The 19,311-nt window shown below is 35.1% G+C and overlaps 2 protein-coding genes across 4 annotated transcripts in view; both read left to right on the forward strand.

Annotated features, from left to right (window-relative positions):
• Positions 1-4,905, forward strand: part of LOC110460824 — a 36,715-nt gene extending 31,810 nt beyond the window's left edge. For 2 of the 3 annotated variants that reach the window (XM_021513995.1, XM_021513996.1), the window contains exons 19-22: positions 1,021-1,280; positions 1,734-1,938; positions 2,816-2,889; positions 3,550-4,905. In XM_021513995.1, coding sequence (XP_021369670.1) covers positions 1,021-1,280; positions 1,734-1,938; positions 2,816-2,889; positions 3,550-3,560 — 550 coding nt within the window. In that variant the 3' untranslated portion in view covers positions 3,561-4,905. The remainder of the gene's footprint in view (positions 1-1,020; positions 1,281-1,733; positions 1,939-2,815; positions 2,890-3,549) is intronic. The other variant, XM_021513997.1, reaches the window with a different exon arrangement.
• A 538-nt stretch (positions 4,906-5,443) lies between these two features.
• The window catches only part of LOC110460817, a 25,314-nt gene continuing 11,446 nt past the window's right edge, over positions 5,444-19,311 (forward strand). The window contains exons 1-15 of the mRNA XM_021513976.1: positions 5,444-5,584; positions 6,270-6,406; positions 6,569-6,648; positions 6,913-6,953; positions 7,150-7,711; positions 9,165-9,193; positions 9,670-9,771; positions 10,000-10,122; positions 10,635-10,757; positions 11,059-11,142; positions 11,274-11,413; positions 12,031-12,117; positions 12,653-12,742; positions 14,600-14,782; positions 17,948-18,044. Of these exons, the coding sequence (XP_021369651.1) occupies positions 6,323-6,406; positions 6,569-6,648; positions 6,913-6,953; positions 7,150-7,711; positions 9,165-9,193; positions 9,670-9,771; positions 10,000-10,122; positions 10,635-10,757; positions 11,059-11,142; positions 11,274-11,413; positions 12,031-12,117; positions 12,653-12,742; positions 14,600-14,782; positions 17,948-18,044 (1,825 nt within the window). The 5' untranslated portion in view covers positions 5,444-5,584; positions 6,270-6,322. The remainder of the gene's footprint in view (positions 5,585-6,269; positions 6,407-6,568; positions 6,649-6,912; positions 6,954-7,149; positions 7,712-9,164; positions 9,194-9,669; positions 9,772-9,999; positions 10,123-10,634; positions 10,758-11,058; positions 11,143-11,273; positions 11,414-12,030; positions 12,118-12,652; positions 12,743-14,599; positions 14,783-17,947; positions 18,045-19,311) is intronic.

Here is a 19,311-nt window from a genome sequence, read left to right on the forward strand (position 1 = left end):
CTATCCACTGTAATACCCGACCACCCATTTGATCATTTTACATATAGTTATGCAATTCTTATTCAATAACATTTGTCCTAGTGGCAAATAACATATAACAATACGAGATTTAAGTAATTGTTCAAGATTCCTGTTTAGGATTTTCAACATGGGACTGGGTAATAGTTCATGTGGGGTAAATGAAGAGCAAAGACGGCAAAAGATCATATTTTGTAGATCTGATAAATATGCTTTGATGGTGGGCGCCAAGATCTTTCTATGAGCTCTTGTTTACCGGTTCAATATTACAATGCTTTGTTTTTTACAAACGAATATTTTTCAAAAGTGTTTTTCATAAATTTCATTACTGATTTGATTAATACTTTTACTCCGTGTCACGAGGCATTATCTTAGTCGGTAGTAAACGAAGCAATTAAAACATAACTAAGGTATGCCAGGTGATAAGTACGAAATTTTCGTTAGAGAGACTTTTTATGTTATCAGAATAAGTTGTCATTTGTCAATTGGAACATTTAATGATACTAAGAAATATTTGTCGTGGCCTAATACCCATTGAAATGATATCTATGAATAAACTTACACAGGACAGACAAAACATTACGTCTGAAGTACGAGTCAGAACCTCGACAGTTATCTATCAGCCTCACTCGTCTGTGATTTGTAATGTTAAGGAACAACTAATTTTCGGACCAAATCCATTTTCTTCCTTAATTACATTCTTCTCAGAAACATATATAAAAAACAATAAAAAACACTTCACATAGGGTATTGCAATTTTGATGTCGCTACCACGACAGGAAGGGAACAGTTGGTTGGTACACGGTAACGACCAGCGAATGACGTTCGTCACAGCTCATTTTGATGTTGTCTTCCGTGACGTAGATCAATGCAAAACACTTGATTTTATAATGTATTGTTGAAACACTGTCCTTTTGTTCTAACTTTCCATTCTGATGGATTGATGGTATATATCAGAACTGCTGTCTGACTGCCTTGAATCCTTTTTTGGTTTTGTTGTAGTGATCCAAATACCACTCCTCGTCCTCGTGTTAAAACCGGCCGGGAAGGTTCTCCGAACGTTCAGACAGGTGGGAATGATAGCTTGCCAAGGATTACTCCGAGAAACGATCCATCGCTCACAATGGTCCAACCGGATTCCAACAGCTCCCGACATATAGAATCATACTTGCCGTCCGTGGAGGAAATGAATAGGAAAAATACGTCATCTACGTCATCTGCGTCAAAACCTCAACCATCATCTACACATTCTAAAGAAAAAGGTAATACTAGACCTCGAGGTGTTTTGTCTGCAATCAAACAATTCTAATATACCACAAATGTTTGAAATCAAACAATTATAATATACCACAAATGTTTGAAAACAAACAATTATAATATACCACAAATGTTTGAAATCAAACAATTATAATATACCACAAATGTTTGAAATCAAACAATTATAATATACCACAAATAAATACATTGTCATTAAAACAGGTTTTCATAGTACACAAAAAGTCAATATGGAATTCAGTAGGAGTGCAATATCATATCTTTTGAGTTTTATCTAAAATCAAGTAAACCTGTTAAGTTTGATACCGGTATCTACAAATCCATCTTTGATACTCCATGGGTAACGCTTACGTTCTCCATCCAAAATCAAACAGAATATACACTTTTTTATAATGTAACTAATATTTCATATTTTTTGATAACTGTTTCTATGACGACAGTTGTTTCGTGTCAAGATTTAGGCAGTGGTGATGTTGAATCGTCGGTAAAGCCTGACCCCTCTGGTACCGACTACCGCGTGAAGTGGCAGTACGCCAACAGTGAAGGTCAGTTCAAAGACTACCCCGGTAACGTCAATGGCAAGATGGAGGCTACATATATCAAACGGCCGAGTGGGACCGTCATCATCAACATGGACGGTGTGGGGTAAGGACCGCGGTGTATCCTGGGAGTTTTCATCCTTCAGTTATCACACTATTCATGTTAATTACAATTTTCAGTTTTCGATTTCATCTGTTTCTGGAAGTCTTCTTCAAACATAGTTTTAAGATTTAGACCAGCTGTTATAGTTGTAAAATGTATTTAAAAGAACTTTACATGAATAAAGATTGTAGAGAGATTTTGTTGGATGTGTGTTTATGAAAAACATGTAAAAGAATGTGTATCACAATGACAATTAACAGACAAACGATGGCGTTTCCTAAGTTTGGTAGTAGGTACGGTAGTGTAAACAATAGAAAAGTCAAATTTCTGATAGAAATGATATTTTTGTGGAGAGGATGCTCAGGGTTGATCAAAGGATCTGTTTAATTCTTCAAAATCCACATTAAGTCCAGCTCTGGAGCATAGAGTGTCATAATACGATTGTAACCTTGATTTAATGGAACTAAAAATGGTGGTAAAGAATTTGGATAATGGCTTTGTTGAGCAACAAGCAGAACCAGCTAAAAATGTTGTTTTTAAGGATTCTTGTGAAGTTTTGGAATCCTATACAAACAAGGCAAGTCCGTATCTCTATCATTATTGGATATAATTTAAAAAGGCTCTGGAACAGCAAACTATCTCTGACATGTAAATTCCATGAACAGATTAGTCTTGAAATTGTACCGGGGACGTGAAATTTGACTGTTCTGGAAGGTAATATATTAAGAATGGAAAGTTGATTTAAATATTTTTTCAAAAAAGCCGAAAGAAAACAATACAAAAGCAACGTCCTTTTGTACATGTGTACGAGCTCTTATTTCAAATTAATGATTTTGATTTCCTTCTGGGTGTATCGCAGGTTCTAATTCGTCTGTTCCAGGTATAGAATCAGCTTCACAAAGATGGTACAAGTTGAAATCAGTTCGAAAGAAACAGTAAATATACGACGAACAGGTAGGAACTTCGTATTTACACAATAAGTTTTATGAATTAGTTTTGAGAATTAAACAGCCAAATGAAATGCAACTGTGCGAGAAATATTAGTGTTTTATTTAAATTACCTTGTAGTGTGTCAATAGTGAGACTCATAAAAACGACATTTGTAGAAAAGATGTGAAGTATATGAAATTAGCACATAACTGATGAAATTCCAGGGTTTACCCTCACTTATGTTCTTTGTACCCCTAGTATATGTAATGCCAAAATCGAAAGCTTTGTACGCGCCACCTTGTGTATGATACACGTAGTCTGGTCATTTGATGTACATCAAAAGAATCGCGCGGCTGTGTAAGGGTATAATTGACTGGCTTTGAAGTCTCTTCCCTGTAATCTTCAAAGTACATATATCAACCTAGCGATTGGTCAGTTTTTTAAAACCTGAAACCACTAAGATTGGTAACCACGTGCTTTCGATTTTATCATGATATATTCCAGGAGTGCATGGGGACGTAAATAAGCATAATTCCTTAGGATGTGTTGAGATAAAATTTGAAACATCGTATTATTGGCTTCGCAATAATTTTCACATCTATGCTTTGATTTGTGTCATCCATTATGTGATAGGACGAAATTATTTGATGATGTGTATAATGCGCGTTTGTATTTGTGATTCAGTGCTAGCATAAATGAGGTCTTACGACTACTACCATGGCTGTTGAACCGAAATAAAGTGACTACCGACCTGGGAGATTCATTGAATTCTGATGACTACCACCATTGATGGTGAAAGGAATTCTACATGTTACGACTTCCCCAACTGGAGTTTAAAGACACAATTAAAACATAAGAAAAGGTTCATAAGCATAAACAAAAATACTACGCGTGTCTTTCATTAAATGATTGGAATGCTTTGAAAATGTGTTAAGCAGGGAATGTTTAGCATTACTCCTAATACCACGAACAGGCGGTCTAAAGTGGTGTGGTGTCATTATTGGTAATACCACGAACAGGCGGTCTAAAGTTGTGTAGTGTCATTATTGGTAATACCACGAACAGGCGTCTAAAGTGGTGTAGTGTCACTATTGGTAATACCACGAACAGGCGGTCTAAAGTGGTGTAGTGTCTCTATTGGTAATACCACGAACAGGCGGTCTAAAGTGGTGTAGCTATATATATATAGTGTCACTATTGGTAATACCACGAAAAGGCGGTCTAAAGTGGTGTAGTGTCACTATTGGTAATACAATATATATATGTGTTAGACACGTCTGTAAGGTGTCTCGTACAGACTTGTATAGACTTGATAAATGATGTTACTGAACAATGTATAGACTTGATAAATGATGTTACTGAACGATGTATAGACTTGATAAATGATGTTACTGAACAATGTATAGACTTGATAAATGATGTTACTGAACAATGTATAGACTTGATAAATGATGTTACTGAACAATGTATAGACTTGATAAATGATGTTACTGAACAATGTATAGACTTGATAAATGATGTTACTGAACAATGTATAGACTTGATAAATGATGTTACTGAACAATGTATAGACTTGATAAATGATGTTACTGAACAATGTATAGACTTGATAAATGATGTTACTGAACAATGTATAGACTTGATAAATGATGTTACTGAACAATGTATAGACTTGATAAATGATGTTACTGAACAATGTATAGACTTGATAAATGACGTTACTGAACAATGTATAGACTTGATAAATGATGTTACTGAACAATGTATAGACTTGATAAATGATGTTACTGAACAATGTATAGACTTGATAAATGATGTTACTGAACAATGTATAGACTTGATAAATGACGTTACTGAACAATGTATAGACTTGATAAATGATGTTACTGAACAATGTATAGACTTGATAAACGACGTTACTGAACAATGTATAGACTTGATAAATGATGTTACTGAACAATCTAGTGCATTACTTTTGTTTTCTTTTTTCTGTTCTGACATTCGTCAGTGCTGATGAAATGAAATTAATAAAATATTGAAAAAAAGAAAATAGTGTGTTCCTGTTTATTTGATTAACAGAACATGTAACTATTTGTATTTCTTATGCGAGTTAAAAAACTTATTGTATGAAAATACTCATAAGATATCTAATTTAATGAATATGTTATATTTGGTCATTTATCTCCAACGTGTAATAACAAACTGAAATAAATTACAACATTAACTAAACTGAATGTAATTGGTTATTCAAGTCGTACTTGTAATAAACAACTGATGAAATACAACGTTTACTAAATATATTTGGTCATTTAAGTCATACGTGTAATAATATACTGCATGATAAACTACAGCATTAACTATATATATTTGGTTGTTAAAGTCGTACGTGTAAAAACATACAATATATTTGGCTATTTAACTCGTACATGTAATAATTAACTGATAAATTGCATCATTTACTAAATACATTTGGCTAATTAAGTGTTAAACTCGGACTTTTCTAATCTAGTCCGTGTACATAATAACAATCTAGCACACTTATTTACCCCATAGGTCACCTCGCTAGGCCAACCCAATCACGTGATCGTTGTTTGTTACTTTAAATAGCAACGTAATATGTGTATATAGTATGTGGGAAAACCCTGTTTTGACAATTCAGAGGCCGTTTTGACACGTACGAGGAAGTGTACTACAAAATGTGACGAGATATATATGCAAGGTAAGTTTTGCTCGTGTTTATTTAATAAAATGAGGGACAGAAGGCGATTTATGATACCGTGTAGACACTCCAGATCTACAGGTCACTAGATGTTTACTGTTAGTGTCGTAGCTGGTAGGCTGGAATCTACGTACGCTAGGAGACTACACCTCTACACTCTATTTTCGTTCCTACACTATTTTACAAGACAAACAGATAGGAGTTCTACAATCTACGCAGTAAAGCATTGTAGTTGATTATTTTTTTATCCGGATCATCGCGATTGACGTGGCAGTATTATAGAAAACCCGGTCGAAAGAGAAAGTAGAATTCTCAAATTAAACTTAGGACGTAAAGATGCATGTTTAAGGCAAGGTGAGAGAGATGTGATAACTGCTACACATATCATGTATTACATGGATAATATCAAAAGCTTTCTTGTACCAGAGAGTGGTAAGAAAGCTTTCTTGTACCAGAGAGTGGTAAGAAAGCTTTCCTTGTACCAGAGAGTGGTAAGAAAGCTTTCCAATTTAAATAATTAAATAATATCTGGTATACAGTGCGTAAGGATCCGGTCCCAGTGAGGACTACTTCTTTAACTTGACATTTTTAAGATGGTGTAAGTTTTACATATTGGTTATTTGTTATTTGTTGCATCGTCTTCGTCAGTCGTATTCGGATAATTTAGTGTGATATTTGTCCACAGAGATACAGCCGAATAACATTGTGTCAGCGAATTACTGCTAACATCTGACTATCATGACGACAGTAGCAAGTCAAAATAACATACTATTGGGACAAGAAAATACTACCAAATTATCTGCTCAGGACCTTGTAAAGGAAGTAAGTATTTCATTTTACGAAAGCTATATTTGTAATAACCCTGTAAATCAGGATCCATACTGTTTGAAATTATTGCACATCATAAAAGTGCATTTCTTATTTTAGAAACAACTGTGACTTATAAAACTTTCAAATGTTTTATAATACTCTAATATATCCCAGCTTCAGACTATTCGCAATGTGTTGGAGAAAGCAGAGAACACCAACGGGAAAGTCCTCAAACAAATTCAGAGCAGGGCCAAGTAAGTATTCGTTTATATAAAAGCATTGTAATTATCTAAGTATAAATTGTAATACAGATTAAATTTGTAATGCCTTATTTGTACAAATATATGGTTCATGTAACATTTATCAACAATCAAAACATTGTATAGTGATAATTTAACATTCATTTTTGTTGGTTTTAATTTACTGTTGAGGATGTGTGAGTCGACGACATTATAGATGAACCTTTCCTACACAATAATGTGCATATAATTTTACAATCTATTCTATCTTTATTTAAGGGAATGGTCTATGTTTGAAGAAACCTCACCGACAATTGCAGGTTTGACATGATGTGTTTTTTTTATAAATATTTATGTAAATAAAAATAATTTCATGAAGTCAGGACTACATAAAATATTTGTTTCGATCAACAATTATCCTTAAAGTCATACAGCATGAACTTAAAAATCGTTTATTTGAAAACCTGTTTTAAATACGTACTAATTACCAGTGTATATTTTCTGATATTACAACAGACATGAGGTCAAAAGCCAGGCGATTGGGAGAGGTGATGGACGGAGGAGACACACGTTTAAACGAACTAGAAAAAATGGTTAACGTAGTATGTTGTAAAGTTGATGATGTCATCAACGTAATTCATAAGGCCGAGAAAGTAGAAGAGCATAGAAATGAAGGTCAGGGACAGATAACAGCGGGATCGAAAGACATTGAAAGAAGTGGAAAAACAAGAGACGAAATAATCCACAGTGGTCCTGATATAAAAGTGAAACGTTTGACTACTGCGCAACCTGTACATGTTCAACAGCCAATGAACACTGAAAGAAAAGTCAAGAGCGGGGCTCGAAAGGAACAGACGCCAGATCCTGTGGATGACTTACCATCAATTGTGTGCACTTCCGGGTTTAAGAGGCGCCTGACAGTAGATAGCTCCGACAATAGACTTAAGACTGACAAGATCGCGAAACAGAAACAGATGGAAAGCAAGCGACCGAATATAGCAGGGGCCAAATCTGATTTAGACCCAGCCTATGTGAACATCAAGAATACTTCTGTCCGTATTAAAGAGCAGGATGCTCGGTAATACATGTTTTAATTCTTTCCAGTTTACACGTGTTATGACATTTTTAGGGCAGTGTTTTTACTAAATCCAATATTTTAAAGTCAGATACATATATCTTAGTGACATATCCCATTTATATATTATACAATTATAGCATGGTGATGAGGTCGATACATGGTTTTATCAACCTAGGTTATCAATATTAACCGAGGACGCAGTCCAAGGTCAATATTGCTAACATAGGTCGATAAAACCATGTATCGACCGAAATCACCATACTACAATAGTTTTATTATTTTAATTGATTTTTTCAAAATCGAAGAAAAAAATGTAAAAAAATATAGTTTTCCATTTTATTTTCCATTTTTTTTTAGTCACAAATTTTAAAATCAACTAAACAAAAATATCAGAAAAATAACATTTTTTAATTCAATATCTGCAAGAATCATTTAAATATCTGAAATAATCATTGATCAAATTACTGCATCAAATCCTTATTTTAATTAGCACAGTTAGCAGCACTTTAAAATCCGTGGAATAAAGCATCCAAGTGACTTCAGTGTTAGTCTTGATCACTACTGTGTTTGTCTCCCATGCGGTGTTAATCAAGCATCTAAATGACTTCACAAAAATTCCAGAATCTATTTAAAGCAGGTTAATAACACTTTATCTACCAACTTTTTTGAACACCTGTTCCAGAATCTATTTATAGCAGGTCAATAACACTTGTTCTACCAACTTTTTTGAACACCTGCAAACCAATCAGGTTTATAACTACCTTTACAGGTGGTCACATGATGTTGTTCAGCCAATCAGAGTCAGCTCAAAATCAATTAAAATAATAATATAGAATTATAGCATGGTGATGAGGTTGATACATGGTTTTATCAACTTAGATTAGCAATATTGACCAAGGCCGCAGTCCGAGGTCAATATTCCTAACCTAGGTCGATAAAACCATGTATCGACCGAAATCACCATGCTACAATAGTTTTATTATTTTAAGTGATTTTTTCAAAATTGAAGAAAAAAATGTAATTTTTTTTAGCCATTTTTGTTGTTGCTAAACTCTTGATCACTACTGCGTTTGTCTTTGATAGGCAGTATCAAGCATCCAAGTGAATTCAGCGTTAATCTTGATCATTACTGTGTTTGTCTCCCATGGGGTGTTACTCAAGCATCTAAATGACTTCACAAAAATTCCAGAATCTATTTATAGCAGGTCAATAACACTTGTTCTACCATCTTTTTTGAACACCTGCAAACCACTCAGGTTTATAACTACTTTTACAGGTGGTCACATGATGTTGTTTCAGCCAATCAGAGTCAGCTCAAAATCAATAAAAATAATAAAATGCGTTACAACCCATACATCAATTTAAATGTCCTTACATATAATAACTATATAAATATCAGGAACCGTTCATATTGGTAATATTTGTCAACTTTGCCTGTATTTATATATTATAGATTCGAGGCAGATTTCAAGAACATGCCCGGTAAGTAATAAAGAATATGTAACTATGATAATTTTGTTGAAAATGAATTATATATCGTGTTTGATTTCTAATCTAAGATAGCATGATATAGCAACACTGTTTTAATGCATTCAAGTTTGTGTTCAACTGATTATTATAAAACATAATGATGTATGGACATACAGTGATACAAAACTAAATCTGACTTCTACAAATCCATGTGAATTGTTTATAAATTATCTTTATGTTGTGTATTATTTCCTGGCTTAATTATAAATTGATATCGAAAAGAGATATTGTTATTAATTAGATATTAATGCATCTCTTTATTGACAGTTGCTTACGATGTTTCATACGGAGTCATTATTAACAAAATGTCAGTTATTTGTCCAGGAAAAAATCCATCTGCAAAGTTACCTGACAGAAATTATAGCCAGTCCATGTGATATGTCAACTACATGTATCCTACCATGAGTTTGCGTTCTTTATTTGACCAGGTTTAAGTCCGGACATCCTGGACGGACAGGGTAGCGACACTATGCTGGCAGGCTTGGTATGGCAACAGTGGCATTCATACGCAGAAAAGGAAAAAAACAAAGGTAATATATATCTCAAATTCATCACAAATTTTCTATTTTTGAATCCAAAGTATAGTTTTGCTTGATACACTGAATTCATCTGTTTACTTGACAAATATAATAAATGATAAAAAGTAAACGAATACACATTTACAATAGAAACATTCACTCTGATTTTGGCACCGTTAATAAATACCGTAAATAATAAATAAGGTGATCGCTGACGGATTATCGCGTGTTTTCTTGAAGATTCCCAACGCCATATTGTTCGTGCTAAAGGCCCGGATGTTGTCCTGTGTTTAGACACTTCTCAGAGCATGGAAGGAGCGCCGTTTGAGGAAATGATGTCATTTGCAATGAAATACGTCGAAGGTTTGCTTTCCTGTTCAAGATTCATGTTTTTTTAATATACCTTTTTCATATTTGTATTGTAGATTCCTTGCGTCATAATTGGAGTTATTATTCTGTAAATATCTTACATCAGTAATTATGAAATTCGCCCCTTCATATACATCCAGAAAACTTTGTTATGTGTGCAGTTTCGAATTCAGGGGCAGGTAAATTGGACACCGTAAAGTGGTTTATAGTAGTTTATAGATGGAATATCTCTTGGTACATGTAAAATTCATTTTTCTATGAGGATAAGGACGTTATATGTTTTTATTTCCGTGCAGTATCCATTATCTGTTAAAATCAATATTTGATCCGTCGCTTCTGCTTATATGGATGTCATCTAATGGCGTCTATGCTGTCTGAGTCATTATGATGACATTTAACCCTTTAGTTGTGTATATATATAAATAGACGGCTTTGAACTTCCTGTACTGATTTATTTTTGTCGACAGATGCTTTTTATACATTAAGTATTTTTCTATTCGCTACAGGGGTTGAGCAGTGGGCAAGTATGATTGATTTACACGAGAATATATCCGTCACTACTTTCGGATATATTACCAAAGTCTGGCATCACTTGACGTCTGATTACGATGCTGTTAAAGCAACACTACGTAAGGAATTTAAAAGTGCGCTATTCGCTCTGATAATGCACAATATTGTAGTACACTGTTTTGCCGTGTAAAAAATATGATCGAAACAAGTCAGCACATATTTATTACATATCAAAACGATTTATTGTTTTTATAGGACTTGAACAATAGAAAGTGCATGGGATAACTTTGAGCTATATTTGAAATAATTTTAGCACAATTTCATTGAAATGGTGATTTGACCAATAAATGTTCTTAGCTCCTATCTAATTTCCCAGTTTATATAGTATAGACTAATGTGGCTGTTGTGTTCTTTTGTCAGGAAAAATCTGGTCCCTCATTCCAAGGGGTCGAAGTCCAATAGCTGGCGGCTTACTTGTGGCCCTTGCTGGTTGTCTGGGCAATGGTAAATATTCAAAATCTACATGTATCAATAACGATCGTGATTGTTATAAAATTAACAGCTTGCCCTTTCTGATTAAATGATGTATTTCAGGCAAAGCCAATCTTACTCTCAATATGTTCTGTTTCTCCTAGCTGATGGAATTATCGTGGGGAATATCCCAGTTTTGGCACGAATCATCCTGGTGTCTGACGGTAAGGGTACGCCTGACCATATAAAGACAGGACCAGAGCTCGTGAGGACACAGGATGAAGACATGCGCTCTAGCTTACGGGTATCTATTTATAGCTTTGATACATTTTCCTTGGCTTGTAATTTTTTTTTATTTCCTTTGAATTTAGATTAATGATTCTGACGATTTTGTTTACAATTATTAATATTGCTTAAGTAACCAGTCTAATTTGAGATATCATGATCATGTGACGGTACGGAACCGGATCGAACAAAACCGCTGTTGTCATTTCTGTTCTAGATCACTAAAGCTTTGCACAGTGATATTGTTACCGGAGAACCTAATGATTCATTATTGCAGATGGTAAACATGTCAGTGAAAGGGATGTTTTAATGCAGATCAAGTAATCGACAACAGTACCATTATGTCATTTGTATCAATCTTTAATTTATGTAGTTTTAACGCTTTACCGGCTAACCATAACTTTAATAAGGATTTAAATGTTTTGGGTTTATTAAACAACAAAATGCTGCCTACAATGTAAGCGTATTCTAACTAGGTCTACGTCGAAAAAAACATTAAATGCGTGAACGTCAAAATGTAATACAACTCGTTGTTTTGAAAACTGTTTGTGCAATGAAGCTGTTTAATGATGGCGACCTTACCAACTGTGTCAGTGTTAGAAGTGTGTAATTTAAAATAAACTTTCATATTTACAGGTAGACGGGAATCTTCAACACGTGTCAAAGAATTTGAAAAAACGAAAAAACATGGTGTGTTGCGTACCAGTAGGAAATGCAAACACGGTATGTATAGCTTTCATGGAGGTTTAAATCTGAATAGGTATTGCAGTGTATACTCAAAGTGAAAACAAAAATAGGACAGAAACATTATATCAATATAGTATTTCATTGTTATGAGTGTTATCACTCAATACTCACAGCTTTGTTTGTGCTTATATGAACGGCTACATCAGGGAGCGTTATATTGCAGCCTATGTATGAACATATATTTATTACATCCTTACCTAATCGTATGATAAAATGTAATATAAAAATCGTTTCATTTGAGATTTATTAAAACAAAATTCAGGATTTTTTCATTTCGTTAGCCCAAATGAAAAGTTATAATTTTCGTTTATTAAATTTTATAAATAGAAACTGATGTAAGACGATTTTATGTTTAAATATATATCAAAGTACGTTCCATATCAAGTATAGCAAAAAAAATATGAAAATGTATTTATTTGATTAAACCATTGTCAAACTAACTGTTCAGTAAATCTAGTAAACACCCTGTCGAACATTCTATGTATGAAATATTATAAACACACTATTTCAGAAAACTTTGGAAGAGATTTCGAAAATAACTGGAGGAAAAGTGTTTGGACCCTCAAAACGTGACCGATTGGTGAAATGGTCCAGACTGACAGTAAGTGTATTCAGTTATACTATAAACCTGACACAATTGAATATGACGTAAAATGTAGGCAAGGTCGTTATTTCGATGGACGTAACACACACACAGGTGATATGCATCCTAGATACAGCATGCCAAACATGAACTACACTGTATCATAATGACTTTATACTAGTAGTTAATCGAAGACAGTAAACTGGTTATGGGTTGTATATGTTTAAGCATTGAACTGCTTTCAGTTGGCATTCATAGGCAATATGAATGCCATCTGGACAAAGGTAAATTCAGGGAAGCTCGCTAGCCCTTCATGTTGGATTTGCCTTTGGACAGTTGAAATTCATACTGCCTATGCATGCCAACTGAAAGCGGTTCAATACTTATATTTACCAATTTTGGAATCTGTTCATCTCATAGAAAATTCAATTACACTAATTTAGCATTTACAAACAAAAATTGTAGTTCAAATAATGTATGTATCGTGTGTGCCTGTTCAATGAATAGAACAGCCATCACCAAGGGAGTGTCAGTAGTATCCAACGTAACAATTATGACGTCATAATAATGATGACGTCAACAATCGGCCTATGGCATTCATAGCCTATATGAATGCTAACTGAATTTGGTAGGGTTATATAGTGGCAGTGCCATAAAATGGTAAATATATTATTTTGTGTTACGTTTCCATTCGTTTATATGTAGGAGTTATCACCCCTACTATTACGTTGTTAGTATTTTTTGTTCATTTTAATGTATCTTTGTAAATTAATTACGTGCTTTTTCAGTAATGATTTGGTCAAATTTGCTAGCCGCTCGTGGAAGGAATCTATATAGACTTACCAGCTATTCAATCAATTTGACTATTGAAGTTTTGTCAAGGAAATATGTTGTTATAAAACTCCTGAAACAAAATGACAGTAAGCTTAGGCAGACTATTTATTTCTCTGATACAACATGACAGTAAGCTTAGGTAGATTATTTATTTCTCTGATACGAAATGACAGTAAACTTAGGCAGACTATCTATTTCTCTGATACGAAATGACAGTAAACTTAGGCAGACTATCTATTTCTCTGACACAAAATGACAGTAAACTTAGGTAGCTTTTTATTTCTTTGACACAAAATGACAGTAAACTTGGGCAGACTATTGATTTATCTGATACAAAATGACAGTAAGCTTAATCCGACTATTTATTTCTCCGATAAAAAATGACAGGAAGCTTAGGCAGGCTATTTTTTTCTCTGACACAAAATGACAGTACGCTTAGTCAGGCTAATTTGTTCTCTGACACAAAATGACAGTAAGCTTAGGCAGACTATTCATTTCTCTGATACAAAATGACAGTAAGCTTAATCCGACTATTTATTTCTCCGATAAAAAATGACAGGAAACTTAGGCAGGCTTTTTTTTTTCTCTGACACAAAATGACAGAAAGCTTAGGCAGACTATCTATTTGTCTGATACAAAATGACAGTACGCTTAGGCAGGCTATTTTTTTCTCTGACACAAAATGACAGTAAGCTTAGGCAGACTAATTATTTCTCAGACACAAAATGACAGTACGCTTGGACAAACTATTTATTTCTCTGTCCTTGCTATGTCACGGAAAGACACAAAGTTTTTCTCTTTACGAAGACTTTACAGTAAATTAGGCAACATAAACAGTTTTTCTTGAATATTTTGACAGCACATTCAGACAATCTTATCATTATCCTAACGCAATGCTACGCTTATTCTCAGGTATATAGTATTTTGCGTTCTTAAAAAAACGAAGACGATTTCTTTCTAAAATTCTTTTAGCGTGCAAAAGAAGGAAATAATTTTGCATCGACTATTAAATACTCATCAGCTGCCATTGGTTGTTTCCAGATCCTAGCCGCCGATATGTGTAAGAAATCTATGGATTTAACTGAAGGCAAGAGTCCCGGGGAGATACATTCGGTACTTCAGCTTTCCATGGGCATGCATATGCTCTCAGAATCAGAGGAGGACAAGGTACACTATTCACTTTGGGCCAACAGTATGTTTGGAGGCTACAATATAACATATATTGTGTCTTAAGACCTTAATAGTTATCATGTCACCGAGTCTCTAGGTCGTGTACAAAATTCAAGTTCAAATATTTTATTTTCGTGTCAGACACATAGTATTCATAAAATCACAATACATATATACAATTGAATATAAAATGTGTCTAGCCAAAATGACTTATTAGACACGTTATAAGAACAATCACACTATTTACTTTTAAAAGTATCTTCAAACATGTAATGTTAATAACCAGTTTTTGAAAAAAAAAATTAGGCTTGATACGATTTTATTTGTAGCAGGACTATAATTTCCATGTATATATAATACCATGTACCCCAACAGGGTAAGAGATATACAAGAGTGGTTGGGCCTATCCCCACCGCATAATTATATATCCCCAACCCCATACATGCACATCTAATTATTATACATAATTTAATATGGGAGAAACATAGTTCTTCTCCTCAGCATAAGAAAAAGTTGGGTAGCTAGTGTCTTTTGGAGAACTGGTTCACACATCACATAACTGTTCAAATTTGTTCATATCATTAAAAAAAAATATTCATTGTTTGCTTTCGTTAAATTTACAGATCTAAGATCATCATAAAATATACATTCCATTAAAAAATTATACTTGTTTTCTACATCATTATTGCACAATTTACATAATCTATTATTGACAGGAATCACAGGTCGGGCATGCCTACCTTTTTCAATTTCAAGGGGCAAAGAGCCACATCTAAAGTTAAATAAAATTATGTACACAGGGGCTGATGCAGGTGATAATACGATTATGTACACAGGGGCTGATACATGTGATTATACGATTATGTACTCAGGGGCTGATACGGGTGATAATAAGATTATTTATTACATACTTACTGATTAATACGTTTTTTTTTTGTATATGCGATACGACACAATTGCTCTAACCCATATCAGCCCTCACCGTATCACACCCCAAAACCCGTATCAGCCCCAGCCGTATCACCCCCCGAAACCCGTATCAGCCCGCAAAACCCATATCACACCCTTTTTGGAAAAAAACTCGTTTTTCAATATGTCAAAAATAAAAATAAATCAGAAGTTAGTAGTTTTTATTGGTAAATATGTAATAAACAGAATAAAACACGCCTTTTTCCATATCACACCCAGTATCAACCCTCGACCAATATAAGCCCTCGGGCCTTCGGCCCTTGGGCTGATATTGCAGTCTCGGGTTGATATTGGGTGTGATATGGAAAAAAGGCATGTATTATTCTCTATGTATAAGGGGCTGATCAGGTTATAACAGGATTATGTACACATGGTCTGATACAGGTGATAATAAGATTATGTACACAGGGGCTAATACAGGTGATAATCAGATTATGTACACAGGGGCTGATACAGGTGATAATAAGATTATGTGCACAGGTGCTGATATATGTTATTATGCAATTATGACATGGTTTTACACAGGGGCTGATACAGGTGATAATAAGATTATGTGCACAGGGGCTGATATATGTTATTATGCAATTATGACATGGTTTTACACAGGGGCTGATACAGTGATTGATAGAATCTTCCCCTTCTTGGAAGGTGTGAAAGAGAAATCACCCCGGGGGTTGGATATTTCTCTGTTACACCCTTTAGGTAGGGGACGATTATTTGTTGTCTCATCCTTTTATTCCAGTCACAACTCCACCGTCAGTAGTGTAAACGAAAACACATGTGGGGTATGAATATCGTCATTTACATTTGATGACGTCACAAATACCGGTGAAAAATTTCAATGACGTCACAGTTGAACACGTGCTAATCGGAACGAGGCTATCTCCTCCAAGAGGGTCACAAACTGATCTTAAAATACGATGATGACGTGCTTTTATACAGGGGCTGATACAATGATATCAATATTATGACATGGTTTTACACAGGGGCTGATACAATGATATCAAGATTATGACATTGTTTTACACTGGGGCTGATAAGGTGATATCAAGATTATTTCAAGGTTTAACAATGGGGCTGATACAGGATATCAAGGTTATGACATGGTTTTACACTGGGGCTGATAAAGGTGATATCAAGAATATGTCAAGGTTTAACACAGGGGCTGATACAGGATATCAAGGTTATAACATGGTTTTACACAGGGGCTGATACAGGATATCAAGATTATGACATGGTTTTACACAGGGGCTGCTACAGGATATCACGATTATGACATGGTTTAACACAGGGACTTGTACAGTGATATCAAGATTATGACAAGGTTTAACACAGGGGCTGATACAGGATATCAAGATTATGACATGGTTTTACACAGGGGTTGCTACAGGATATCACGATTATGACATGGTTAAACACAGGGACTTGTACAGTGATATCAAGATTATGACAAGGTTTAACCCAGGGGCTGATACAGGATATCAAGGTTATGACAAGGTTTTACACAGGGGCTGCTACAGGATATCAAGAGACTGACATGGCTTTACACAGGTGTTGATACATGTGATATTAAGATCATGACGTGGTTTTACACGGGGGCTGATACAGTGATATTAAGATTATGACATCGTTTGCCCAGGCCTGATATAGGATATCAAGACTGTGACATGATTTTACACTGGGGCTGATACAGAATATCAAGCTCCTGACGTGGTTTTGCACAGGTGTTGATACAGGTGATATTAGGATTATGACATGGTTTTACACAGGGGTTGATACAGTTATTTTAAGGTTATGACATGGTTTAACACAGGTGCTGATACAGGATATCAAGATTATGACACGGTTTAACACAGGGGCTGTTACAGGATGTCAAGATCATGACGTGGTTTGTCACAGGGGCTGATACAGTGATATTAAGATCCTGACGTGGTTTTACACAGGGCTGATACAGGATATCAAGATTGTGACATGGTTTTACACAGGGTCTGATACAGTGATATTAAGATTAATACATGGTTTAACACAGGGGCTGATACAGTGATATAAAGATAATGACATGGTTTAACACAGGGGCTGATACAGTGATATTAAGATTAATACATGGTTTAACACAGGGGCTGATACAGTGATATAAAGATAATGACATGGTTTTACACAGGGGCTGATACAGTGATATTAAGATTAATACATGGTTTTACACAGGGGCTGATACATGTGATTTAAAGAAAATGACATGGTTTTACACAGGGCCTGATACAGGTGATTGATAGAATCTTCCCCTACCTGGAAGGCGTGAAGAATAAATCACCCCGGGAGTTGGAGATTTCTCTGTTACACCCTTTAGGTAGGGGATGATTATTTGTTCTCTCATCCTTTTATTTCAGTCACGACTCCACCGTCAGTAGTGTAAACGAAAACACATGTGGGGTATGAATATCGTCATTTATTTTTGATGACGTCACAATTACCGGTGAAACATTTCAATGACGTCACAGTTGAACACGTGCTAATCGGCACGAGGCTATCTCCTCCAAGAGGGTCACAAACTGATCTTAAAATACGATGATGAAGTGCTTTTATACAGGGGCTGATACAGGATATCAAGACTGTGACATGGTTTTACACAGGGGCTGATACAGGATATCAAGATTATGACATGATTTTACACAGGGGGAGATACAGGATATCAAGATTATGACATGGTTTTAAACAGAGGCTGCTACAGGATATCAAGATTCTGACATGGCTTTACACAGGTGTTGATACATGTGATATTAAAATCATGACGTGGTTTTACAAAGGGGCTGATACAGTGATATTAAGATTATGACATGGTTTGCAAAGGGCTGATACCGGATATCAAGACTGTGACATGGTTTTACACAGGGGCTGATACAGGATATCAAGATTATGACATGGTTTCACACAGTGGCTGATACAGTTATATTATGGTTATGACATGGTTTTACACAGGGTCTGATACAGGTGATATCAAGATTATAACACGGTTTAACACAGGGGCTATTACAGGATATCAAGATCATGACGTGGTTTTACACAGTGGCTGTTACAGTGATATTAAGATCATGACGTGGTTTTACACAGGGCTGATACAGGATATCAAGATTATGACATGGTTTTACACAGGGGCTGATACAGGGATATTAAGATCCTGACCTGGTTTTACACTGGGGCTGATACAGGTGATATTAAGATCCGGACGTGGTTTTAAACAGTAGCTGATACAGGTGATATTACGATCATGATGTGGTTTTACACAGGGACTGATATAGGTGATATTAAGATCCTGACGTGGTTTTACACAGAGGCTGATACAGTGATATTAAGATCCTGACGTGGTTCTACACAGGGCTGATATAGGATATCAAGATTATGACATGATTTTACACAGGGGCAGATACAGTGATATTAAGATCCTGACGTGGTTTTACACAGAGGCTGATACAGTGATATTAAGATCCTGACGTGGTTTTACACTGGGGCTGATACAGGTGATATTAAGATCCTGGCGTTGTTTTACACAGGGGCTGATACAGGTGATATTAAGATCCTGACGGGGTTTTACACAGGGGCTGATACAGTGATATTAA

Source organism: Mizuhopecten yessoensis, unplaced genomic scaffold, assembly GCF_002113885.1.
Source record: "Mizuhopecten yessoensis strain PY_sf001 unplaced genomic scaffold, ASM211388v2 scaffold10483, whole genome shotgun sequence".
In the NCBI taxonomy this organism is placed as follows: domain Eukaryota; kingdom Metazoa; phylum Mollusca; class Bivalvia; order Pectinida; family Pectinidae; genus Mizuhopecten; species Mizuhopecten yessoensis.